General features: G+C 38.2%; 1 protein-coding gene across 2 annotated transcripts in view; it reads left to right on the forward strand.

Moving 5' to 3' along the window:
- The window catches only part of MAGI2 (membrane associated guanylate kinase, WW and PDZ domain containing 2), a 699,411-nt gene that overhangs the window by 622,400 nt on the left and 49,374 nt on the right, over positions 1 to 27,637 (forward strand). The window contains exons 14-17 of one of the 2 annotated variants that reach the window (XM_042815700.1): positions 6,746 to 6,837; positions 13,451 to 13,643; positions 14,537 to 14,623; positions 16,653 to 16,901. In XM_042815700.1, coding sequence (XP_042671634.1) covers positions 6,746 to 6,837; positions 13,451 to 13,643; positions 14,537 to 14,623; positions 16,653 to 16,901 — 621 coding nt within the window. The remainder of the gene's footprint in view (positions 1 to 6,745; positions 6,838 to 13,450; positions 13,644 to 14,536; positions 14,624 to 16,652; positions 16,902 to 27,637) is intronic. The other variant, XM_042815702.1, reaches the window with a different exon arrangement.

A 27,637-nucleotide genomic window follows, 5' to 3' on the forward strand; every position in this document is an offset into this window, starting at 1 on the left:
CCAAAAAAAAAGTTACTATCTTAACAAGTTGTTCCTCAGTTTGTCACAATTTGAGCACATTTTTTCTTCTTTCACTTTGCTTCTTGAGGCCAAGTCTATGGGATATTAGAGTGCCTGGAAGCGGAACCAAAAACAGAATGAACCAATCTTAGAGCAGCTCATAAGAGTAATTCTAGCTGGGTGACCAACAAAAAAGGGTTGGGTGCTCAGCTTATTGAGACTATCGAGATGAAATTGCTTTCTGTACATTAAAATAATTGAAAAGATGTGAGTAAAAAGAATCATTTGTCCAAGTTTGCAGTGGAGCAGCATCTGTGTCCAAGGTGCTGGTTTTCAAGAGTTGTACTGGTGGAATAATTTACATTTAGATAGCACTCCTCATTTGAGATATATCTAATCAGTTTATAAAATCTAAAGCATGTGAAGAAACTACTTTTCACCTCTGAAGTAAAGACATTCAACCACCTAGAAACTAAAACACTGTGGTCCCCATGACACAACTTATGACACAACAGGAGAACACAAATATAACTGGAGCACAATAATCAAAGGCATGTTTCTGTCCACTCGATTCTCTAGACCTTAGGTAAGCAGGGTATCAGTCTTCTGAAACAGAAACCAAGAGCAGATCACGTCAATCATGTAAATACATTTACCAAAAAATAAAGAAATAAGGCATTTGGTAGCATCTATCTTTATTTTGGGGGCAATGTGACTGGTAATGATATTTTAGTTTAGAGTCATATGAACATGCTAGGGCTTTATTTACTTGTTTACTCTCAGTAGGCCAATGCAAATAACTTCTGGTCAAGGATGTTTTGCATTCCATTCTGGATACTGCAGGGATCATAACACGTAGTCTGTTACAGCATGTCAAAATCATCAGAAGAAATGTGACAGTGAATTTAGCTATGCATTTGTTCCTGACTCCTCTCATGCCAGCAAGGTAGCTGTATGTGAAAACAAACTAATGATTAGTGCCCTGTATACAAAATGCAGCTACTTTGAAACTACCTGCATGAAAAGTGAATTCACCTGTATTTGCCTTTACATACAACCGTTTTTATTGGCCCCTGGCAAAATCTTGTTCTTTATGGTGATAAAAGACAGCTTGCAGTTGAGTTGGATAGAAGCAATGATCAAGTCATTTAAACACAGCCATTAAATCTTTCATTTTATTGCTGTGCTTGAATAAGCACAAATATTGTCACTAAATTCCATAATTATAAATACATTAACAGTTTTATCTTCATCATAAACAATCTTCTGTTGAAAGAATGCTACCATCATGCCATCTATTTCACTTTACATAGAAATGGACAGAGTTCTACATGTAGCAGGAACATATACTACTCTATAAAATCAGGAAGGAGGGGAAGAGGAAAAAGATGTGCAATAAAAATTGGAAATTGCCCTTTGGTAATTCAAAATACAGCAGAAAAAGTGATGCTGCATCTTTAAATAAATTGAGAAATTTATTTCATCTTTGATTCCCCATTTTCCTATTCAGAACAAGTGCTGCCCAGGACTGGTTTTCGAGTGGATTCCTCTGGCAAGTATTATTCAGTCTTCATTGTCCTGTAAACTAATTGTCCTTCATTTTATGTTTGAGTAATTCTTGTTTTTTAATCATTTCTCTAGATTGTGGCCAGTCACGGCTGGCCAGTCACCATTTCATCTTTGTATGAGTTTTGCAGTGTAATAGAATGCTAAGTCTTAATCTTTTTATACAGTAGGTTTGTATATTGAGCAAGGATTTATTTTTCCTCAGCAAGTCTTTGTGTGTGTTTTAGTGTTTTACATCTGCTTTTGCATGGTAGTGTTCACCCTTTAACTTAATAATTCTCCATAGCTCATGTCCAAAATTTATCTTAAGCATTACTTTGTGCAAAAAATGAAATTAAATCTATCATTTGCTAAAGGACAGAACTGATTTGTTATGCAGACCAAACATTCCTTGCTACCGTACTTATATCTTATTCTATAAAAACGTAAAAGCAAAATATTTCAAAAAAAGCTTTCTCTGGTGTTTGAATCAACGTTGGTCTTGTACAGTGGCAATGGACGTGATTGAAAAACAGCATTTCCTGATGTAATCTTAAATGAACAGTTAAAACACAACATCTCGTACAAAGAAGGCTGTTTTGACAATCCCTCTGAAGTCTATTCTAGCCTCACGCAGCTTGCATAGGGCTCCTAAATTAAATATGATTTGGGGTTGATTTTGCATACCCCAGTAGAGTTTATAAGTTGAATAGGTTTGAATGCTTTAAAAAAAAATAATTATTATTATTATTTTTATGATGGTATGTGTATTTACTAGCTTTTCCTCTCTATAAATATGAAGAGGAAACATCCAGGAAGACTGTAGAATTACTACAGCCAAGCTCTTCATCTTTGCTTTAACTGCCGTGTAGATGAGTTTTAATTAAAACAAAAAATTCTTCTCAACACTTACAGCATAGCTTCAAATACCGGCTTTATCACTGTAAAAATCATTTGGCATTTGTGCAACTTGACTCATACAGAAAATGAATTAATCATTGCCAAAAATATATTTTCTCAACATGCATTTTAGAAACAATTGCAAGTACACTTATCAATGTGTAATGCACGTTGGAATTCAAGTGAATACAGTATAGAAAATGTACCTGGGAGTTGATAATCACATCTGCACCTACAAGATCTCACTATTGTTCAGTAGTAATCTGTTCTGGTGCCTTTACATTTGAAGCAAATTCTCTGTCAGGAACCAAAAAGCACAATTTCTCAGTGCTCTTTGTCATCCTCATTGTGCAGTAATCATTAGATAGCAGCTTTTCCTATACCACTCTTAAATTCATGGGGAGTCAGTTGGTTTTATAATGTAGCAGAGAGAATTGGTTTTGTCTCTTGTAGGACAAATGATTATTTTAAAGAGCATTCTTTTACACAAGGGAAAAGAAATAAGCAAGAGGCTATAATTATAAAAAGGCAGTAAATTTACTAACAGGAAAACCTAAAGTTATTTTTCTAGTGCACACATGCAGAAAAGTAAAGGAGGGCAGGGATTATTCTTGCACAAGATACTTGTATTATAAATTCAGAAATATTGACTTCAAGCTAAAAATCTCTTTACATTGAATCTGATAGGACATAGGATATTCAGATGAATTACATGAATTACACAACTGTGTAAAAGACTAATTTAGACTCAGCTTGACTCCTCTGCCTGCAAACCTGTTCATTTCTTCCAATCTGGCACAAACCATGAGGTTCCAATATAGCTTACTAAAGGAAGAAAAAAAAAAAAAAAAAACAAGGCATGTTTTCCATAACAAAGTCATATTAACCAACGATTTGCTGTCTATTGCAAGGCCCAGAAGTGTCATTTGGCTTTAAGTATAGGTAATTTTCTTTGTGAGTATGATCTATTGAAAATCAGCTCCTGCAAGAAAAGGCAAAATTCAGCTTATCTAACAATCTCTTTTGATGACAAAAAATGCCAGAATCATAGATAACTAAGCCCTAAAGATATATCAGAGGAAATGTAATCACTTATACAGTTAGGAGTACTTGACCACTGTACATTTAGGAATATTGAAATAGCTAGCATATGGTAGTAGAGATTTTTAGTAAATCTACAAAGCATGGGTTGCTGGAGTAAGAACATGTCATATTGAATGAATTATGTAGCTTTTAAAAACGGAGAAAAAAAAATCAGCAAGACTTTACAGCATATTTTCAATTAAAGAGAATTAACTACCAGGACGGTGGTAGACTGAGACATAATGCAAAAAAACGATGGTTGCTTGCAACAGACTAACCTGATAACTGATTTTTTCTACCTAACTAATGGCACGTTTAATCAGTCTAGATTTCAGCTGGATGGTTTACTGATTGCCACTTGTAACTGAGGCACTTCCATGTTAGCCTGGAGAAGACAGTTCTTAACACAATATAAAGAGGAATGTCAAGAAAGTGGATAAGCAATTATACTAAAAGAATGGTTTCTGAACTGAAGAGATGAGTGGAAAGCCTTGCAGTAGCTCTTCTGTTTAATTTTTATTAATGAACTAAGCACAAAACCAAATGGTGGAAGTCAAATCCATATTCAGGCATGTAATTTCAGGTGTCTGTGGAGTAGTTGTTGCCAGACCAATGGAGAGGCATCAGTGCAGCCAACGGAGTCATGTATGACAACAGTCATAAAGCATGAAAGGTGAAACAACCAGAACAGCAACGGAGGAAATGATCAAGTATATTAGTCAGTCAGTAGACAAGATAATACGGTATTTCAGTCAAAGAACAAGTGTAATCATAGCATGTAAAATCAGTAAAAATGCTGGAAGAGGTGACCCAGTGACAGAGATCATGAAGAGACTCAGATACACAGTGCATTCTTTGTTTATGTCTCCACTGAAAAGGTTTCTGTGCTGTTCACTTGCAAAAAACATTGTGATAGCAGGAAGCTGGACTAGATGATGAGCTAGATAGTTCTTTCCACTCCGTTTCTATTGCTCAGTGGGACAAAAAAGAGCTTTACTTTTAAAGGCAACTCACTTTCCTGAGAGGAGTTGGCAGAGAATGGGTCCTATAGACTTTCACCTCTTTGGTGAAAAGGTTCTTCTGAGCAAGGGTATGGCTAGAGTTAGTTAATCCAAAACTGTGTTAGAACTCAGAAAAGAAGAATATCCCCACATACCTTTTCATGGCCAACCTGTCTTACGTGGACCATTCTAGACAAATAGAAAAATAGACTCATTTTAAAGAATTAATGCCTCTTATTTTAGAGTCTGATCTGACATTGGTTTTGATCAGTGTTGTAGATGTATGTGTTCAAGTGAATTATTCGTCTGTGTGCCACAGCACGTATTTTTCACAACTGAACTTTCTTATACTTGCCCAACTCTGCATATCCACCTATGTGTGCACCAAAAACAAAGTAAGGCTTAATTTGCAGCCAACTGCTGGAAGCAGTGCCTTTGACTGTTAAGACCTACTGTTAGACCCTATTGTGTATATGTGCAAGGTAATCTCCCTAATAATAAGCCAAGTTCTTTGCTGTATAAGCAAGTCAGGTAAGGACGGAGTATTGTTTTCATCTTGAAATTCCTTTACCTCTCACAACTTTTGAACAACCTTTGCATTAAATTAACATACACACTTCATGTGTTCTCTTATTCAGTGTTGAGAAACATCAAATAAGTTGAAAGAAAGTCAGAATATTAAGCTAGGATCTGCTTAGGTTTTTCCTTAAATATATGAAGAGCGTGTTTGGTTTTCTTAGAGCGGTAATACTTGCATTTTACCAGCTGAAGCATTTGAGACTGATTCAGTCTCATTCCTACCAATATACATTGCTGGAGCAATGTACCATGGTGCTTTGTAGAGAGGATTTTTATGGCATGATCATAGTACAGAGACATTGCATGTATTTCTGTGTCTGCCTTTGCATGATCTGACTAAACTAAATCAGTTTTAATTCCAAACTGGATCTGGGATCTGTCCAACCCTGCAGTTTGTGAGATGTCCACTGATGCTCTGTGGAAATGAGTAAATGAGAGTGGCTGAAGCACAGTATTTCAGCCATCTGTAGTTCCACCCCTCCTGAGGAAACACGGCATGACTGGAGACATTAGGAACAGTTTGCTGAAATAAACCTACTCAACCCTTGTTGTCTTTTGGGGTTGGCAACAAGCTGACATGCAACAAAAGCTGTCACAATTTATAGACTGAAGTATAATTTGTAGAAAAGACCATTCATGCTCATTTCTTGTCTTGCTTTTGCTGATGAGCTCGAAGTATTTCTGATTATTCAGACAAAGTGATAGTCAAAACAAACAGTTTCACAATCCATTACAGTTCCATTTTATACTATTGAAATTTTATTTAAAATTTCTCTTTGTATTTTGAGGGCAACAAGACCCAAAATAATTAGCTTTTTCAAATGAAGCTAAGGATACTTTTAAAAGAAACTGATTTTTAAACAATTCTATATTCCTGAACTGACACATTCCAGCGCAGAACATACGTTTACAGGCATGTTATGCAGGCATATGGAAGTGCAATTTTAATGATTTGTAAAGCTGCTGAGACCTTAATTGGGTAGCATTGTGGAATTCAAGTAAATTATGTTAGTTTTCAGTTTAAACCTTAAGACTTAGAGGCTTACAGTGATAGCTTTCATGAAAATTCTTTATTGGAGGTAATTCCTGAAAGTGGAGTACTTAAAAGCTACATTATATTAAAAGAAACATTGGTTTCTGTGTGTGTGGAACTAAAATGGCCTGTAATGATTATTCATCTTTTGTAAGTTGGACTGATAATTTTTCTATGTATCTTTATCTCCCATTTCAGTTTATTTTCTTTAGGTTTTAAAAACTGCAAGGAAAATACAGATTAAATGCCAGAGGTGGCTGAACAGAAAAGTATTATGCAGTCTTAGAAGAAAGGCATCTTTATAACCACTATTTTGGAAAGACTTTTTCAGTACTGTTCACCTGTGAATGTGTTGTAGCTTGGGTTTAGTGTATTTTATTGAACATAATCATTCTGTAGGGCACCTATGTTTTAAAGTGTCTCTTCCTTGTCTGTGTACAGTGCATTGTGTCCCATTTGTTTCCACCAGCTCTAACCAGGCTGCCATTAGTCATGTGCAATGAACACCAAAGGGGAGGGAAGGTGGTGAAAATTCTCTGGGAAAATAAATAAATAAATAAATAAATAAAAATGATTTGCTCATTGGCATTTCCCTTTAAACCAGGTCCCGATTACAAGGAGTTGGATGTTCATCTTCGGAGAATGGAGTCTGGTTTTGGCTTCAGGATCCTTGGAGGAGATGAGCCTGGACAGCCTGTGAGTTATTTCTTCCTGACTTTCCTTGTTTTGTGTCTAAATTCTGTGTAGAAGTCAGGAAAAAAAAAAGCATAGTAATAATACAAACTGAACCCAGATGATCAGAGGGCTGGAGCACCTCTCCTGTGAAGAAAGGTTGAGAGAACTGGGCTTTTTTAGCTTGAAGAAGAGAAGGCTCCAAGGAGACCTCATTGTGGCCTTCTAGCACTTGAAGGGGCATATAAACAGGAGGGTGTACGACTGTTTACATGGGTTGATAGAGGTAGGACAAGAGGGAATGGTTTTAAACTGAGACAAGGGAGGTTTAGATTAGATATTAGGAGGAAGTTTTTCACACAGTGGGTGATGACGATGGGAACAGGTTGCCTAAGGAGGTTGTGGATGCCCCATCGCTGGAGGCATTCAAGGCCAGGCTGGGTGTGACTCTGAGCATCCTGTTCTGGTGGTTGATAACCCTGCACATAGCAGGGGGGTTGAAACTAGGTGATCATTATGATCCTTTTCAACCCAGGCCGTTCTATGATTCTGTGACTCCTTGAGCATGGTGTTACAGCTAAAGCATAATGTTTTTTTGTTCATCTAGATAAAGACAGGGCTTTCAGGTTGTCAGCATCTGAAAGATGTCTCAGTAAATTAAGCTAGAACCAGGTTTGACACAATGCATCACTCAACACTTTACTTTCCGTCCTGACTTTTCAAGACTGTTTTAACTTTAGGAAGAACATTTTAAAAGACAAATTATGCAAGACTATGCCTAACTATGTACAATGCAGGCAGTATATATATATATACATAAGCTTAAAATATCCTATTTATAATGCCATTTATTTCCAGAGACACAAAAGGTCCCACCTGGGAGCTGTAGTCCGTGTTCCAGGTTAGATAATATGATCATGTGAAGCATCTAGCATGACAACGTTAGCTTTATACTGTTTGGAAGTAAATACTCCCTCAACTAAAACACCAGACAAAGCCCACTTAGATTTATCACAGGTGAAAACAGCTATAAAATATATACAATTTTAAAAAGAAATGAGTATGTATTTTGGTAAAACAAGGAGGAAAGGTAGAATTGGCACTTCCTCAGAATAACTTTGATGGTATAATATAATAATGATGTAAGTAGTTTATTAGTGAGGACTAATCCTGGATCTATATTGATGACATTTTATTATCACAACCTTATGTGTAGTCTGAGTTCTGTGTTACCACTGTGAACCATTTCCAAGAAAATGTATAACTGATTGATAGGTTTATATATTCTGCATTCGGATTCTTACAGAGAAATACCATTGTCATTCAGGCGTTAACACTAACAAATACATGGTCCTAAGAAACACATGAAATCCTCCATTGTCAACATCTATCAAAAATATCAGAGTATCAAATATGGTAGTTTACTGATGTCTCCTGTGAAACGAAACAAATGCACTGTATTCTGAAGAAGATACTTCACAAAGTGCAGATTGAAACACAAAGAGTCTATTTGAGATTTGGAACAGATTTTCAAAGCTAACCAAGGTGTGTTTATGCAGAAGGACTTCAGTATCAAAATGACACTTTCATTGCCAGCACTTGTAAGTATGCCTGAAGTCACTCTGGCATTGCTCTGCTATGCGTTTTGTCCCAGTGCATCAAAAACAAGGCCACGGAGCCACCGTCCTCACATTCTGCTAAGCATCTTCCCTGTCCTTTCTGTATGGCCCAGTCAGTGTGCATTCTTTAAGCTTGCCCACTGAATGCGGCCAAAAAGGAAGTCTCTTGGGAAGTAGAGGAAATGGTCTGTTTTATCCTGCAGAAAATTGGCACCTGTGGAAGATTTGGAAATCTCTACCTGCTTAGGACAGTAGCATCTGATGGCAATTCCCACCTCTTGGGAAAGTTCCCCTGGCTATAGAGGTGCTCAGGCAGTCTTTGGAAGTCTCTCTTGATTTCTCTTTCAATTCAATTTTCGTTACAAATGGATAATTAAGTAGTCACTGAGAGTGTGTTTGGTTCTGCAGTTTGGAGGTTTATGACATTCTCAAGGGGAAAAGTGCAGCTGAAATGCCTCATCCAGAAGATGATTGTTTATATAAAATGAAATGATTTCCACCTAAAGGAGGGAGTGAGCACTGATTTAGAATATCTAGTACTCTAACAGTTAGGAATACTTGCATGAGTTGTGAGAGACATGAATTTATGTCTCAGCTCAAAAACCCAGCAGAGTGGGAATTCTGAAAGGAGTCCTTTGCCCCCCAGCCATAGGCATTATGCAGTGAACTGTCACAGAGGAAGCAGCTCTTTCAAATTTCTTTTCTGCAAAGGACTGTCCTGGCTTTATTGTGTGAAGTCAAACAAGTGCTCATAGCTGGATAGCATGTGCAGAGATAAGCACTTGCTATTTTTAAAGAGCAGGAGTGAAATGCTGCCTTCTGTGTACCACCTCCTAAGATGCTTCTCTGTCCAACTAACAATTGCTCTCAGCCTGCACTTAGCCTCTAAGCAGCTGCCTCTATTTCAGGGTTTACAAACACAAAAGCATTTACCCCCAGATGTGTCATTCTAACAGGATTTATGCCTCCCCACAAACCATTTCTCAAAGCTCCCAGGAATGAGGAGAATCTAGCCTGAGGCTGAGGAGCCTATAAGGCAGAAAGGAAGCTTAGAGTTAGGGGGTGCAGTGCCAAACATCTTGGCTCTCACTCCCTTTGTGCCCGTCCACCCATTTCGCTGCCCACATTCATCCCTAGTGAAGAAGACAGACGTGCTCCACTTAAAAAAAAAAAGTTTCCATCTCGTTTGTACTCCAAATATAAGAACTCTTAACTCTGTTTTCTCACCTCCACTACTTCCCTGCTCCCCCACAGACAGCCCACCCACAGCCTCCTATTCCTTTCTCCTTCAGAAAAGGAGCAGCAGCTTCTGCCTGTGCTCCAAATCTTGCATTTCCTATAATACAAGAACTGAGACTCTTTGAAATGCTTGTTTCAGCTCTCCCGCTGTGCAGTCAGGTAACACAGAACAAAAAGAAACTTTCCTTGCCTTTTGTCTTTGTGGTTTGGTTCCTCAAAAAGAGTGTGGATTTTTCAGCATAAGACGCTATGTTTCTCAAAGAAGCAGAATCCACATAAATTTTTTCAAAACAGTAGCACTGACACTATAGAGAACCTGTAACAGTTTGCTTCTAGTTACACTAGCTGCTCACCCTCAGAAGGAGAAAATGCTGCCGAAATAGTCCACTTTAAATATTTGTAAGCATAAAGATGCTTTCCAAAAGAAAGACTTAAGTTTGTGAAGGTATCTCAAACATCATGACTGTTGCTTGTGCAGTTCCAGTCACCTCTTGAACCTCATGAGATCAAGCCACCAAAGGTGTTTATCACGACTCTATTACAGGGTATAATATTGCTGAAGCTACGAATTGCCATCCCACAGTGGGGAAGTATTTTGAATTACATTCAAACAGCTCAAACTCAAAATCACAGGAACACACACATAATTACAGTAAGAATTTCTCCTTTTCAACACGACCTGGCTGGGATTCATTTCATAAACGCCTGCAAGATGTACGTGAGCTGCTCCAAAAGCAATGCCTCCTATTTTATTATGTTGTCCACAATGTCAGAGGTAGGTGGAGGTATTGCAGTAGAGGTTGAACCTTCCCACCAATATTCCCTTACATTTTGTTGCTGTGTGAAAGATTGCAGTGCAGGGCAGTCTGACAAAACGGCATCTGGCATGGCAGTGTGTATGAAGCAAAGATGTGTCATTGAATTCCTATGTGCAGATAAAATCACTGACATTGATTGACTCTTGCTGAATGTTTATGGTGGATGTGAGAACAGTGGTGTGATTTGTTCTACATTTCAGCAGTGGCAACAGCGACGGTGGAGCATCCATGCTGGTACAGATTTTCATGAGTGCAAAATGCAGGCTCTTGTTCATCACTGGCAAAAACGAACAGCTAATGGTGGTGACTGTGTTGAAAAATAGTTTTTTGTAGGTGAGAATTTGCACTATCAAACACTGTTACTGCTCTCACTGCATCTGTTGTTGTTTCCATGGAAATAAATAGGAGGCATTACTTTTAGAGCGACCTGCAGTATTTTGTGCTCAGTGCCAAGGAAGAGACATTTCTAAGACACAACAGAAGTCTGCAGAGCAGAATGTTAGGGTAATTCAGACCACACATTAGGAGCTCCTATTTTTAGCATTGGTTAGAGTTCAGAAGATTATCTTGAATCCAGACATTTAAAATTAGGTGAGATTTATCACACCTTAGATGTCTATTTCGTAAAGTTTATTGCATGCCCATGAATCTGTTCTATTTATATTGAGAGAAACTGAAACATAAAGTCAAATAGTTAGTAAGTGTCACAAAGAAATTCAGTACCAAAACAGACATTAACATGGATGAGTTATAAAACCCAAACTTCAGATTATGCTGTGTCACAATCTTCCTAATCCCACCATTTTGCATGCTTAATCTCAAACAGTGGGTGAAAATTACCTTTTTTCTCTACAACACAGTCTTTATTGCCATAAATGTCATCATCCTTTTCCTTATGCATTCAAAGTAATCTCATACCTGGTAATATAATCCTGATAAATGTTTTGTTTAATTTGTGTTTTGCTTGTAGAATTTATAGCTATTATGGAAACTACTTAGCCATGAAATGAGAGCACATAGTGGATAAGAAGCAAATTCAAACATGGAAAATGAAAAAGGAGAATGAAGTCATACTTGCTTCTAAACATGCCCAGTAACAGATACGGTGGCCATTGTCTTGGCGAACAAGCTACCTGCAGTGTTCAAAATAGCACTGCTGCTTTTGTCCAGCAGTGTCCTTTTGCATAAATCAGTCGCACAGTGACACTCCACTGTAGACATTGGAAAGAATAAGAAGTAATTACTTGATTTGTTACTTGATTTGATTACTTCCATAAGTGGAAGGAGTTTTTGCATTTTGCAGTAGATACTGTGAGCTGCCTTTATGCTTCTTCAAAGTTTAAAGATGAACAAATTATTCAATATTTTGGCAGCCTAGGATCAATTATAAAGAAACTGCAAATACCCAGTAATGCAAAAGAAGGAAGATAATCCTTACAATCCTACAATCTAAAGAAGCTTCTCAAGATAATTAAGAAAAGTTTTGACAAGATAGACAAATGCAAAGGTTTTGGGTTACTTTGTGCAGATCCAGCTAAATTTGGCTTTGCACGGATCATTTCTTCTCCAGTGAAGAGGAATAACTGCATATTTCATAGCTGTGTTTTTCACAAAGTGTTTTCCAAAGCTTTGAGGTGTATTCTTCCAGTGTTTGAAGAACAGAATGGAGAACCTGAAAGAACATCTCTGGGAACTCAGCCTGGTATTGCTTATAACATCAGGAAGCAGGAAAATGCCAGATCTTGTTCTGTCTTTGCTACGTTTTCTAAGCAACAGTGAGACAAAGACAGGACAGAAAATGGGGAAAATTCTGCAGGCTCCACACGGGGAGTTTCATTTAAACACTCTGTTGGGGTGCTTCCAACTCTGCAGCTGAGACCACAAAAAACAAGACCACCTGTATGACTACAATATCAGCCTTTTCAGCTCTTCATGGAAAGCAATATGAGACGGCTTTATCTTTTATTATTTAAAGTGGATTGTCACACAGCATGTCACATCCATCATTCTATGCTCACTCTAGCACTGAACAGGAGAAAAGAAAATTTGGAACTTGCTCTGTGAATGCTTTAATATTCTTTCAAAGAGAGCAAGATCTGTTAGAATCAGTCTTGACTCTTCTACCAGTTATTCCACAGGGAAAATATATGTTTTCTTCTAATAAATTATGTGGATTTATGTGCATAGAAAGTGGAGAAAGTCATTAAAAGATTCTGAACAGATTTTTTACTAGCTGTATGTCCCATACAAATTACTTTTTAATATTGATTTGGGAAAACAACATCTGCACAGAGTAAGCTGACATTTTTTCATTTTGCTAATCAGTTGCTACCTGAGCAATTATTCCTTATGAGTAGTGATATTTAATATAGCACTTTTTTTTTTTTTCCCCTAAAGAGTCCCAAAGCAAACTCTATGTCAAGGGGTCATTTCCACAACTGACCTCAACTGCATTGTAGAACAACAGAATCATAGAATCATCAAGGTTGGAAAAAAACACTAAGATCATCTAGTCCAGCCATGATTCCATCACCATGCCCACTAAACCACGTCACATTACTCCAGGTGCTTACACAGTGCAGCAGTAAGTAGCCTCAAGTAAGAAATATGCAGACTAACTAAATTTGAGTCAACAGGACGGTTAAATTGAACTAATCTGTTTAGATTTTCTGCAAAATCTAGGCTATATGAACTCACCATCTCAGATAAATTGTCTTGATTTGAAGATAACAGGTTAATAACCCTGAGATTGGGATTTCGCCTTCTCACCAAAAGCAAGAAAACATCTTCTGTCACACCTACAGTGCAGGAACGTGGCTTTCAGGAACACACAGGTCTTGCTGAGTCACGAACTGTATCTTAACAGAAAGGGAAAATGTCTGTATTGTGGGGATTGTGCATATGGGGGAAATGTCTGTGTGCTCTGTATATATATCAGGGCTTTGTTCCTTTGCTGCCTAGATCCTCATCGGAGCAGTAATTGCAATGGGCTCAGCAGACAGGGACGGTCGCCTCCATCCCGGTGATGAACTGGTGTATGTGGATGGGATTCCAGTGGCCGGCAAAACCCACCGATATGTGATTGATCTTATGCATAATGCTGCCCGAAACGGGCAGGTGAATCTTACTGTGCGGAGAAAGGTGCTACCCACAGGTGAGTGAAGAAGACTGGGAAAAACAGCTCACTGCTATCAGCATGAGCAGGTGCTGACAAATAGGAGTGAATGTCTTCCGTCATTTGAAGAACAAATAGTTGTAAACATGCTTCCCTTGTTTCTGTGATGAAAACGCTAATGCTGAGTGTTGCTTCCTGCAGAAGTGGGTATCCCACTGGCAGCCCCAGTGTGCCATGATTGCTCTGGGTTTGTTCTGTCTGTCCTGGTCTGTGCTGTCTCCTCTTGTCTGCTTTTGGGACAAAATGTTCACATTGAATTAAAGCTGTTAATGCTGATTGTGTGTATAAGCAAACAGAGAAATTCTCAGAGAATGTTAACTATCTAGTACAAGGACTCATTTCACTCTCGTACATGTTAAAAGCCCATTTCTGGTCTCACTGATGCCATTTGGAGATTTTTGCCCCAAATACAAGGTCAGCTGGCTGAAGTCGATCTGTAGGGAGGAAATGGCTGCTAGAAAGCAGGGCCACTTCCTCCTGTCAAGCAGACACTTCCAGGGAGTAAAGCTAAAACAATATGAATGATCTGAAGTAAATAAAACCTTTAGAATAGACTGAAGAACACACAAACTTGGAAAAATGTGCAGCAGCATCTGTCAAAGTGGATTGCTACTGTTCCTTATCCAGGAAAGAAGTGTGCTGTTTCTAACATGGACAAGGTTAGTGCAATTTGCTGAGGCACCAGAAATGAGCACATCTTCAGCCTGTCCTGTCGCCCACCTCCTGTGCCCTGGACTGCTGTCGCTGCCTGAGCTGCTCCCCTCCACCCCCCTGCCCCAAAGCCAACCTCAACGCACCCCTCATCCCGCAGCCCCTCGTTGCGGCCCCATTTTGCTGCTGCGGGACTGACTTTCTTCTGTTGCCAACTGCAGAGGCCTGCAGCCAGAAAGGGCCCCCTCCGCCTGCCGTGACGCCCCCCTGCAGCTCCCCAAGCACTAGGAAAATGGCCAATAACCAAGGTAATGCGCCGGATGCTTGCGAGCCAGCTCCTTACCCAGGTCTGCCTGGTGATATTCAAGACCCATCTGGACACCTTCCTGTGTGACCTACTGGAGGGAACCTGCTTTAGCAGGAGGTTGGGCTAGGTGGTCTCTTAAGGTTCCTTCCAACCCCTACAATTCTGTGATTCTGCTATTTATGTAGGGGTAGAAAAGGGTATGTGTTAAAGTTCAGGGTCTGAGACAGTCCAGTCTCCTGGCATGCAGAATGGAGAAAGCCAGTGAGACACCTGGAGTTATCCTGGGTTCCTGAGAGCACCATGCTGGGGAGCTTTGTGTATAACTCGTTAATATTTAAGCATTTCTGTAGATGAACAGAGTTTTAATCTTGTGTCTTACAACATAAGCTTAGTGGGAGACTTTAAAAATGACTGATGTGAACATAACTGAAAAATGAAGTATGATCATCTTAGCCACATTGCATCCAAGGTGGCTGTATAGAGTGGAGAGCACTGGGGCTGCCCTGCGCTCACGTGATGGCTGACAGCTGATGTCCATGTATTATCCAGCCTGAGACCACTGCCTCACACAGACCTCTCCCAGGCTGGGAACAGACTCTCACCATCCAGGAGCACGATTTGATTATGAAACCACAGATTGAAAGGCCATTTTTTCACAGGCAGAAGCAAAATGTAATTTTTCTGATGAATATCTTTTGCAGAGTTAACAATCAGGTAGCTGTTTGAGCTTTTTCTCCTTTATCTTTGTTTTCCTATGCTTGCTTAATGGCCTTCAGTTGCATTTATTTATGTCCAAGCCAGCTCTTGGTCATTCTGCAGGGTAAGATAATTTCCTTTCTGTTGCAGCCATACTGATACAAACGGCATTCAGTTTTCTGAAACATGACAGCCAGAAAATGAGATCTCTCTTGTCACCGACTATGGCATTTAGTTGCAGATTTGGTTCAATAACTCTTGGAGATTTTCAATTCTAACACAGGAGTACAATAATTGTTTGTTTTTCTTCCTCCTTATTCTCTCTAATCACTTTATTCCGTAGTCACACAAGGACTACTAAAGGACACACTTGACTGAGAAAACAGCAGCCTGGCCTTGAATGATGTTTATTTTATTAATACATACACACTGAAGGTCTAATCTGTGAGTTTTCTTCCTAGGAGGCACATGTGCATGCATAAGCTCTGCATGTTCAGAGCCCATCATCGTTGAGAAGATATATTACTTACAATTATCTGAAAGTTCTGCATTAAATCCCGATATGTAATGATCTATGTAAACAACTTAGATCTGCAAGGAATATTACTCCTTTTGTTTTTTTATCTTTTACCTTACTGTTTCTAATTGCTAAAATGCTTGTACTGAAAAAGTGTTTAATCCTTAAGGGCTGAACTTGTTCTCTGGTTTTGCTACTTTAAAACAACAGTAAAGGATACCACTATTCCTTCTGCCCTTTCCAACTCATCACACAAGAGCATCTTCCAAACCTTTAAATGAGCACTGCTTCTGTGACAACACCCACAGAAAGACTGTGATTATTTGTCATTGTATAACTGCTCTGTTCCATAAATGCCTTGTGAGCATGCTAATCAACTTGTAAGAGGAAAATTATGCAGCTAATCCTAATTACTCTATGTTAGCTGCTTGTTTAAATTATTTTAATCCAAACACAAATAATTTTATATTGGATTAGACGGTCACATTTTCCTCTTGATGACAGATCCACCAGCAGACAAGGGAATGGTGCTTGCTAACATTTAGCCATCCAGATAGCCACTGCTTTTACTTCCCTCTCCCTTCTGTTAGACAGCTTAGCACTGAGTATTCATGCTTACTTTATCTGATTGCCCTTGAATTCTCTGCATAATCGTGCAGATTCCTGTCTCTCTGCATCTATTACAGCTCCCAGCTTAATACTCGCAGCGGTCTGGGCCACAGACAGCCAAGTGTATTCATGTTGCATTAGCAAATGACTGTAAATTGAGATCCACTGAGCAAGTCAGACTGTAAAACTGGCATGACTTATATTTTAGGAGAGCCATGCCCAGAGAATGGCAGAAGCCCAGGCTCTGTGTCCACGCACCACAGCTCTCCAAGAAGTGACTACGCGACTTATGCTAACAGCAATCACGCTGTCTCCAGCAGCAACGCAACTCCTCCGGAGGGCTTCACGTCCCACAGCCTGCAAACCAGCGACGTGGTGATCCACCGCAAGGAGAACGAAGGGTTCGGCTTTGTTATCATCAGCTCCCTGAACAGGCCCGAGTCAGGGTCCACAATCAGTAAGTAAATAATGGTTTGCAGCTTTGTTTTTCCAGTTTTGCCCCAAGTTTAAAAAGAAAAGAAAAAAAAAAAAAAAAGTAATTAAAGGCTGACGCCTGCTAATTAATTGCTGCACTAATTAAAGCTGAAGGGACCCTCAAGGTTGTTTCCAGAGACGCTATTTGTCTGCTGTGTATTGGAGAAACCCAAAGGTTGTTCTCGCCTCTGAGCACTGCTTTATACACTCATTTGGATGTCTGAGTACAGCAAAATTCACCCACAAAGAAGATTTTTTCTGTTCTTTCATCCCAAAGAGACACTCAACAGGTAACTACCAAGGATATAATTCACATGCAAATGTATTTATTTATTTATTCATTTATGTATTTATTTTTAGTCAAGGTGAAGTTCAGGAATTTGAAATAAAAGCTGAGGTAATGGCTGCACCTGTCCAGTTAGGGCACTGCAGAAGAAATTTGAATATTTGGAAACTTGTCAGAGAAAGGCACAGGGAGATTGGTTTTTTTTATTGGCTGGACCATAAAAAGCACAGAAGTTACCACTGAGCACAGGGGTTGATAAATACAGAATCAAATCTGAAGGATTATAGTTCACTTTCCATTTGGAAAACTTAAGTTCGCTGGGGTTCAACTTCATTGCTTTGATACAGGCATCTGGTGCCATTTGAGATGCACCAGGCACATCAAGGGAGCACAGGCAGTTGGAGCAGAGCAGAGCCATATCTAGTGGCAACTACAGGCACAGAGGCACCCTTGAGTGTTTCAAATAGCACCTGAAGCTTAACTGGCTGAATAGAGTCCCTTGGAAATAGGATCAGAAAAAGCTTTATTTTGAGAGAGATACCCATCTTCCACCAAATCCATCTGAAACTTTGACTGTTGGCCACTTCTGAAAAATCAAGGCAAGTGAGGCCATTCATCATTTTGCATGTTACAGCCTAATTCAGTCTTTTGCCCACATCCCAAACATGTTTAGAAGAATCTGTTCTTCCTGCCCAAACTTATTTCTGAGGAAATAAATGACATTGGGGCCACACTGCAGTCTTCTACATTGAGAAGAGAAAAGTGCACAAGACAGCATACAAGATATGGAAAGCCATATCTTATAATAGCAAATGACCTCAGAAAACTTCTTTGCAGTATTTCATGACAGTGCAGTTATTTAAAGAGTTCCTTTTCGGATTACCTCAGCTGAATTTCAAAATTCCATGATTGCTAGAACGAATATTGTAACAAAACATGGATAATTAGCCACTTGGGACTCTGAGTTTTAACTTTATCGAATATAATAGCCCTTTGGAAGTTCTTTGCAGAAGACCAGATAGAAAAAAATCCATAAATGGCATTGTGATACATACATATTAATCAGCTAAGCTAGTCATGAATTTTTCAGAAAATTATTTCACAGATAAGATATGTGGTTGGGGGAGATGGAAAGAGAGGAACAGAAAATGACCAAGCAACCAAAAGATCTGTAACTTAAATACTCTAAGGAGCACAACAGATTCAGGTTCGAGATCCCACTTTTCCTCCTGACCTCCATCATATCGGGGTATGCCTTTCTTTCTCCCCAAGCAAGTAGGTAGCCACTATTGAAGAGTAGCTGAGCACCTCCATGGCAGTTGGCTGTGCAAGTGACGAACAAATTTATTCAAATAATAACTGCACTGGATTTCAGTGATCCCAAGACACTAAGAAACTCTCAAATCCAAAGTTTGAAGAACAGACATGAACCTAAAGATGACATTTAGTGTAGACAGTGGCAGAACAGAAAATACTATTTCTAGGTAAATTCTAAATTGTACCAACAATTTAACAGAAAAAAAAATGAGCTGAAAATGACAGTATGTCAGCAGCAATGAAAACAGGCTAAAAATCTTTGGCCTTTTGAATTTTATGGGAAATTTGTTTTCCTTCACTAATATTTATTTGGGCAAAGTAATTTGGACTGTATTGCCAGTAGCACAGCCAATAGACTGAAGGCAAGTGATTATCTTCCTTTACCCAGCACTTGTTAGACTCCATCCAGAATATAGCATCCAAGTTTTGGGCTCTTTGGTACTGAATATTGTAAACTGAAACAAGCTTAGCGGCAGATATTTAGACCTCCTGAGGTCCTTCCAGCCTGAATTAACCTAAAATGCTTTGATCAAAATGCACTGCCTGAGGCAGAAGGCATGCCAACGGAGTTGGAGAGTAATATCCAAAATATAATTGACATCAATATCAGAATATGCATCTTCGTTGTATCGTGTCTTGTACCTTGCTTATCACATTGGTATATTAATTTGATCAAAGGTTCTGCTATAGTTCCAGTGTTTTTGGTTTCAGAGCCACTTATTGCCAGCTTCTGTATTCCCACGCAGCACCAAACAATGCTATGCAGACATACCCTAAACATACACAATTAAATTTTCATGTAGCAACTGCAAGGCAGCTCTGAAAGAATCAAAATGGACAGAAGAGATCAGAAAAATAATGTCATGTTGTGCCAAATGCTGATATGAACAGCATAGCCTTCGAAGTCATCTCACTGGGAGCATCTTCAGGTCAAAGATAAGAAGGATTCGTTTGAGTGAGTCATGTCAGCAAAAGAAGATAAAGTGCATAAGTAAAGAACTATGTTTGAGTGGTACATCCAGGAGCAAGTCATTCTACCTAGTACAGAGTCAGAGGATCTCAGAGTGTTAAGAAGTCTAAACAAATAAATGTATAAATAAATTCATCTGTCCAGGCTCCTGGACAAAAGGTTAACTTCCATAGCCCCAGTACAGTTTATCATGCTTTCCTTGAGACTTTGTTCCAAGAGTAAAGGTTGCCTTGGCTCTCATTTCTTATCCAGATGGGCCACCTAAATTTGACCTTACTCTTTGCTTTCTATTGCTAGATAGGCTACATGGTTTGTCAAAATTCTGTCAGCTCCAGTGGTTTCTGTGAAATATTCAGTGTCATGTGCCCAGCTGAATGCCTGGAAGCTATAAAGCTTAGATTTTCACTTTTAGTTTTGATGTGGATCCTGACAACTTTGGCCTCAGAGGCTCCATGAGTATCTTCACAGGTTCTGCAGCTGTGATGGAGGCCTCGGTGGCTCAAGTTAAATAACTGTAGCCTATAACTGAAATCCCACCTTGAGGAATACCTTCATGCCTCTCCTAAGAAAAATATTCCCAACACATGTGGTTCTGCTAGGCAGAGCTGCCCCAAGTCCCTGCCATCCTGCCACAAGCAGTGTGGGAGGCTTTAGAGGTGCAGTGGCATGTGGGATGGCACTGCCTCACATGACAATAGTGAGTGTCACATTATAGCTGAAGTCACTGAAACTTAAATAATTAATCTAACTGTTGTATTACATTTACAAAAATACTTAGTAGTGTGTGTCATCTATGGTTAAAACTCTTTCTTTGTGAAGGAATTTAGGGCATCATGATGAGTTCTCTATCTGCATCCTTATAGAAAAGCACTTGCAGTCAAATGGAAATTGTCAAGAAACGCTCTCAGTTAATTTCTCCTTGAGCTTGATGGAATGTGTTTGTTCCTACAAGTTTCACATTGTCCTGTTACTTTTACTTTGTTTTTGATGCAGGTCCTTCTAGGGAGAGAATGTGTGATTCCCTGTAAATCCCTGAACACCCTAATTTCTGTAAAAAAGAACTATGTACTGTAAGCAGATGTCATTAACTGCAAACTGCCAGTGAAGATAGGCAATATTTCCTGGTATTTTACCCTAACAGTTACTGGCAATTAGCAGAATTACAAAGTGAAAACAAATTGAAATTTCAGAAGTAACCAATAAACAAATAATTAAAAAAAAAAAAAAAAAAAAAAAGTTGTATGATCTTTCTCTTGTTTAACCAAAGAGAAAGTAAAGATTTTAATTTGCCTGTATACTGCTTATGCCAATGACTGTGGATTTCAAAAACGTTAGAGAGCAGAAACAAATGAAAGAAGGTTCTGTCATTTCTCAGAGCATGCAATTTTAACTAAAAATCCAAGATAAGCCTTTGCTGGATACAGAAAATAAGAGTTCTGAAATAAGTCCCATTCAGTCCAAGTTCCTTTGAGCCTGTTGCAGTTTAGAGATAAAAAACAGTTTCTTGATCAATGATGACTGTGATCTGAGGCAATTATCTGTTCTGCAGTTTCACCCATGCTTCTTTCTGAGAATGAAGGTGCCTGGGGACACCATTTTCTGTGATCAACCTGCAAATTGAAAAGACAGAGCTTTGGAAATAAGATATCCATCTACTCCAGCTTGGAGCTCTGTGGAACATGGCAGTGAGAAAACACAAGCAACATGTGTCTTCTGTGGGACATAATGGGGACTCATGGGCAAAGGGCCTGGTTTCTCCTGGTTTCTGCTTGTCTTTGATATTCAGTTTTGAGTTGTTTTTCTGCTTCTTCAGCTTCAAAAAGTCACTTTCCACGTGTTGTTTTTTTTTTTAGTTGATATTAAAATTTGGAGCTGAAAGATATTTTTCATGTATTATTTTTTCAAATCAATATATACAATTCAGAACACAAGGGAATGATACAAAGATATACCATGGGAGGTTCAGAGTTCATATTAGGAAGTTTCTTTACTGTGAGGGTGGTCAAACACTGAAACAGGTTTCTTATCGAGGTGATTGATGCCCCACATCTGTCAGTGTTCAGGAGGCATTTGGATAATGCTCTCATTAATTTGCTTTAATTTCTGGTGGGCCCTGAAATGTCCAAACAATGGGACTCAATGATCTTTGGAAAACCTTTTCAATTCTAATTATAGTTGTAATTAGTAAGAATAAAATAGCAAAAGAGAAAAGAGATTTTTTTTTATATATCACTGAAGGCACTTTGCTGCCTGAATCATTCAATTGGCTACCTGATATTTTTGGAAAATAAAGCATGGAGGATCTTAACCACATCAGTACCCACTCTAGATGAATCCTGTCCTCCAGTATGTTCATGAATTGGTCATCTGAACCTAAAGGAGCTGCTCATGTTTTCTAAGATCAAAATCTGAGTAAGTTTATTTAGAACAAACTTAGATAAGAAATCAAGGTTTTGTCAGAGTTCATTTTGCTTTGATGACAAGCCTTTTAAAGTACCCAATTTGCATCAATGTTTTGCTGCCCAGTTTTTGTTAGGTCTTCAGATTTCTAAACTATGTGCACTCCTTGCCTCCTAGCTTCTTAGGCTGATGACAAAATCATGCTGTGCAAGTCAGTATACTCAGTATTAGCACACAGAGGGAAATTTCAGGTCATAGGATCATTCATCTTGTAAATAAAAGGAAATATTGACATCTGTAGGTATGCAGCACGCCACTGGTAGTTGGTTTTTTGTGTTTGTTTGGGGTTTTTTTTCTCCAAATGAGTGTGACTAATAAAAAACATACATTTCAGGAACATATTTTTTCTTGATTCTGTAATTAGCCATGACAGAAACTCTACTATATTAAATCTTCCCAAATTTCAGATCATTCAGGAGCAATGAAATTACAGATATTTACATTTAATATATTCTTCCAACTGAAACTTGATATGTTGGAGTCTGCTAGCTGAATGAAAACTCTTGCACCTTTTGAGAATTGAGGACATAGTAAATATTCATGTAATCAGCTGTATTACATTGAAAAGGACAGCTGGCTTAGGAAGGTTCACTAGTTTGGTTTATTATCTATAGGCATTAATATTAGAAAAGATTGTGAGAATTTATACTCCAGAGAGTTTAATAGAGGTTCAATTTTTTCCCCCTTAACTGATCATTTTTGACATTTCAACACTATGTAGAGGAAAAACACAGAAGTTACTCTTTACCAGATATAATCTTAGCAGTTACAACTAAAAGGATTGAGCAAAGAAAATTCTAGATGAAAAAAAAAAAAAAGAATCATTATTTGATGTTAACATCCTGTTAGAATCTACTGTTTCTAACATAAGAGTCTCACAAGTGAGAGGAAACCATTTTTATTTCCAAAAGACCAAAAAATTAATTGAAATAAACAGTGTTAGAAGTATTGGCATCCGACAGCTGCTCTGGCTTAGTGTAAAAGTGATCCAAGCATGTGGACCTTCAGATATGAGCCACTAAATTTCTTTTTTATGATATGAAGGTGTGGGAAATATTATGATTTTGATTATGAAGAGTAAAAGTGGGTAATTTAATCAAATAAAAATATTAATATATGTATGTGAATTTGTAGTTATCTGCTATTTAATGAAAACAGACCTTTCCCACTTCCTAAATAGAAATAATTCTTTTTAATCATTTTTCGTCTTAATTATTTAATTTAAGCTCTCTTTTGATGACAAGCTTAGAGCTGAGCATTGCACAATTAATCACCTTCTGGGAAAGCATCATCTGCTAGGTGCAAGCTCTGTGTCAGGCTGGATTTCTGACACAAATACTTTAAATATCTGGGAGAGATATGGGAAGAGAGGTTGATGGCCTCAAAAATCCTAGAAGCTTAGATGCTCTCTTTATTCAAATCTCCCTAAAGTTACAGTTTTTTTGTTAAGTGCACTGCAAAAAAAATTAGATCCCATCTGGAGATCCATTGTTAGAAACTCTTCCTGCAGCACTGCTGTTCTCTACTGGGTTCTTTGGGTCTAGAGTTATGGCCTTGGAATAATTATCTTTCCTTAAATTAGATATCCATATGTATTATTCAACTGTATCACATTTTGGATCATCTGATGGTAGTAGGAAAAAAACATATGTGTATCTGGTTTGAAGGAGTGTGTATTTTGTATACACATGAGCAGTATCTCATTAATTTCCCTTATTTCCAACAATAGAAGACTGTATAGATCACTGTTTATGCATAGTATTTTTCTCTTGCAGTCTCATCGACTGCGTAGTCTGAAAGAAGTAAGAAATTAATTGTCCTGTAAAAGGCCATCTTATCTTCTGTACTCACTCTTAGCTTGAATAATAGCTAAAAAAACCCTAAGTGTCTGTATCGCCTACTAGTCTTTAATGCTGTAAATTATTGGATCAAATTCTCTGCAGAGTCTAATCCAGGCACATGGTGCCACTGTTCTAATTGTGCACATTCGGAGAGAAGCTTATAGTGAAATCTGAATGGAAGTATGAATAAGTTTGTAAGATTTTTTAAGGTCAAGTGGAGTCATTTATCACTAGTCAAGTGATCTGGGACTTCCTTTAAAAGGTTACATTATTAATTGCTCTGCTTAGATAAAAATAAAACCCTGAAGGTGTGATTAAATAAAAGATCTGAAGTGTTAACAAATCCCTCATGAAATGCCATAATCAGAAGATGCTTCCTAGGAACAGAGCTGTGATGATGGACAATGCCAGTGAGATACGTGGGAGATACCAGCTCCACATTACCTTTGGTCAAGCATGGTGACATGGGACAAGTGTGCAGCAACAGTGGAGTGAGCTCTTACTGATTTGTCTAATCCCTTCTTGAATCCATTTGTTCTTCTGGAAGGCCAGAGGATTGCTCCTCTGTCTCTTGTTCAAGTTCATCAACGATAATGTGCTCATGGACAATTCTTTTGAACAGAGTCTGGTTTTTGCTTCTGACTCCACATTGTCTTTTTCTCAGTCTTTCCTAGTTCAGTGTTTTGTTATTCAGGAAGGGGATATTGGATCCATCAGCAATGCTCAGACATTAGGTGCATGGTAGCAGACAAGCAGTACATCATTTCAGTTGCTACTCTTTTCCTAACTCATAAAATTATATTTACTGTTCTATTGTGGTAATCATCTTACAATGTCAGTATTGTTAAAGTCAGAAAATATCTCTAAGATCAACTAGTCCAACCATCAACCCATCTCTACCATGTTATCATAAACTACATCATAAACTACGTCCCTTGGTGCCGCATCCACACTGCAAATTTCTTAAGCACCTCCAGGGGTGGTGACTCCTCCACCTCCTTGGGAAGCCTGTTCTTTCTAGAAAAGTAGACGTGCTAATTACAAGATCTTCTAGGCAGTAATAGTTAATTTAGGGCCCATCTCTGCTTAATCTTAGCAATGGGTATTTTTTCTCCGTGTGCATAATTGTGCATTTCTTTCTGTGAAATCTTGTCTGTCACTTCACTCGGCCTACTCAGTACTGCCAGTTTTAGATGTGACCGTTCTGAATAATAAAAGTTCTCCATCATGGAAATTCACAGCTCAAGTCTACCTTTGTTCCTTAGCTTTTACTTAATTAATCCCCTATGAGTAGCTCCATCTTATCTGTTCACAGTACATATTCTGCCACCAAAGACTGTTCAAAACTTAAAAGTTTTCTAACGTAGTAGTCAGACTTTCATAAACTTGCACATAAGATAATCCGCATCCCATTTGAAGCACACTTACCTGTAAATAAGTACTTAAATAAATTCTTCCCTTCCGTATGCAGAGCATGATGGCCATGGTATTATTGTTTAGGAGGAGGCTTGGGCAGAGCTCCACTGGAGGGAGCAATCAGTGCATTGAACCAGTATATCCTCAAATGAGAAGGACTAAATCCTCAAAAACCAAAGTGCTGTAGAGAAGATGCTTGATAGGTGTGAGCACTCTTCTGTTTCATAGCACTGCAGGACAAACTGATCCTAGAACATTTAGTTACCTTCACCAGACAGGCAAAGTCCATTTGGCTTAGAAGGAAGAAATAGAGGAAAAAAGTTCCTTCTCTTTTTATTTCCTTTCCATTTCCCAGGATTTGGAGCTGAATCAGACTGTCATGGCCATCCCACCCAGCTTTGGTTTTAGCAGAAATCACAAACACGCAGACATCTGCTCTATTCACTCATCACGTGCAAGAAGTCCAACAGAAATTGTGCTGGCAGATAAACAGGATTCCCTGCCCTCTTTTCCCTTACTACTGAAGTTGTGTCCCTACGTAAGTTATTTACACTAGCAAAAACATCTTTAGGGTTAACAATGGCAAGCATGGGAATTTTATCTATGACATCTCATCTGCAATGCTTCTCCTTTCTTCCTACTCAATTTCTTGCTCACTCATATAAGGCATTCACATTTTCAGATCTCTACTGATGCGTAGCACAGGCAGGGTAATTTCAGACAGCTCCTGTATTGCATAACAGCAACAGCGATGGTTCAGTCCTAGTTTAAATGACTCTTAGTGGTGCTTTGTGAAATGATTTGATCAAGGGCTTTCTGTGAATGTAAATTGTTTCACTGCCAATTTACACTTTTACTTATTTGAGGAATCTGGGCATCAAGGGCAAAATAAAATCAAGTTCTTTACAAAATGAGGCCAGTTGTATATTTAAATGTATAGAATGACCACAGATACTCAGATAATCTATTTCCCTGTTTCCTAAGCAGTAAAATATTTCTGAAGAAAACAAGCCTTATCTATTCAGTATTACTGAAGTCATAATTTAATTTACATTCTTGCCTGAAAGATAATTGTAATAAGCTTGCAATCTGGTTATGGCTTTCATTTCGGAGTATTCACTTAGATTTCTAGTTCTCAGAAAATTAATTTATAACACTGTATGCAACACTTTCATCCTTATTAGAAGCAAAAATCACTGTGAGGAGTGCATATTGTGACTTTGCATGAGATGTGCAGTCTGTGTTTGTCATGATCACCTTCAGGAAATACATACAAGGGATTGAGAAATTTGTTTTGCAGTGATGGAGTATTCTGAAAATATTCCCTGTTAGTGTTTTGTTTGATAATAGCATTGATAGCCAAGATATCTCAAGGAAATGTTAATTCATTTTTTGCTTCATCTTTTCAAATTTCTTTTTAGATGTTAGAATGTTTAAGGATATATTATTTTAAAAAGAAAAAAAATGCTTTTAAATACCATTTGGAGGTGGACAGCGAGGCAGAGCAGCTTTGGGCTAAGTTTGCTATGACTGAAGTATGGGATTCTTAGGGAATTCAGGGAATTCTTAGACACTGTTATGATATTAATAGAATAAACAGTCAAATGAAATTGTGATAAATATATTTTACGTAATAAAACGAAAAATACCATATTCTTTGGGGGAGAGATGGAGAGATGGGAAAAGTCGGCTATAGCATATCCATTTAGGTAAAAATGGGAGGAGAAACATCAGAAAATTCAGTGGGAAATGAAGGAAAAGACGGGACAAGAGAACAGATGGAGCACACAGAGAGATGGAGAACCACAAAGAGCAAAAGCAGCAAAGTTGATCTGTACAGTTTTAAGAATGTGTATGTATTTGTGTGCTTCTATTTGATGTAGTTAATGTGTCTATACACTCATAATTAACTGCAAATTAATGCTGGCATGCATCTAATTAGAAAACTGCACATCTCTATAAATCTTCAGTATGATTTCTGCTTATCAATTAATGTTTGTGTGGAGGAGGAGAACAATGTAGTGAACCCTGGGCACTTTCAGTAGTAAAATGTTTGTATATAAAATAAATCATGTCTGTAGAGGCTGTATTACAAAATACAGACAAAAGGATTCTGTAAACTCAGAGTGGGAGACAATTTAAGACTACTACTTAATGTGAAAATTTATCCCCTTCAGTGTTTTAATGCCTTATTCTTCTTCTGATCTGTTTATTGTCTTGTTACGTGCCTGGTTTGTAAACTAGCTGAACCATAAAAATGATGATGGACTTAGTATGTATATGCCATGCACATCTAGATTCTGATTTTCTAGCAAAATCTATGTTGTTTTAATACAGATGGCATTGTATAAGGCCAAGTGTTTTATGCACAAAGTATCTTTTCATTCAGGTGGAAGTTTCTCCCAAATTAGCTCAGTTTAGCTCTTCTG

Source organism: Centrocercus urophasianus, unplaced genomic scaffold (genome assembly GCF_019232065.1).
Source record: "Centrocercus urophasianus isolate 14NV4802_14NV808 unplaced genomic scaffold, USGS_Curo_1.0 seq_15, whole genome shotgun sequence".
NCBI lineage: Eukaryota > Metazoa > Chordata > Aves > Galliformes > Phasianidae > Centrocercus > Centrocercus urophasianus.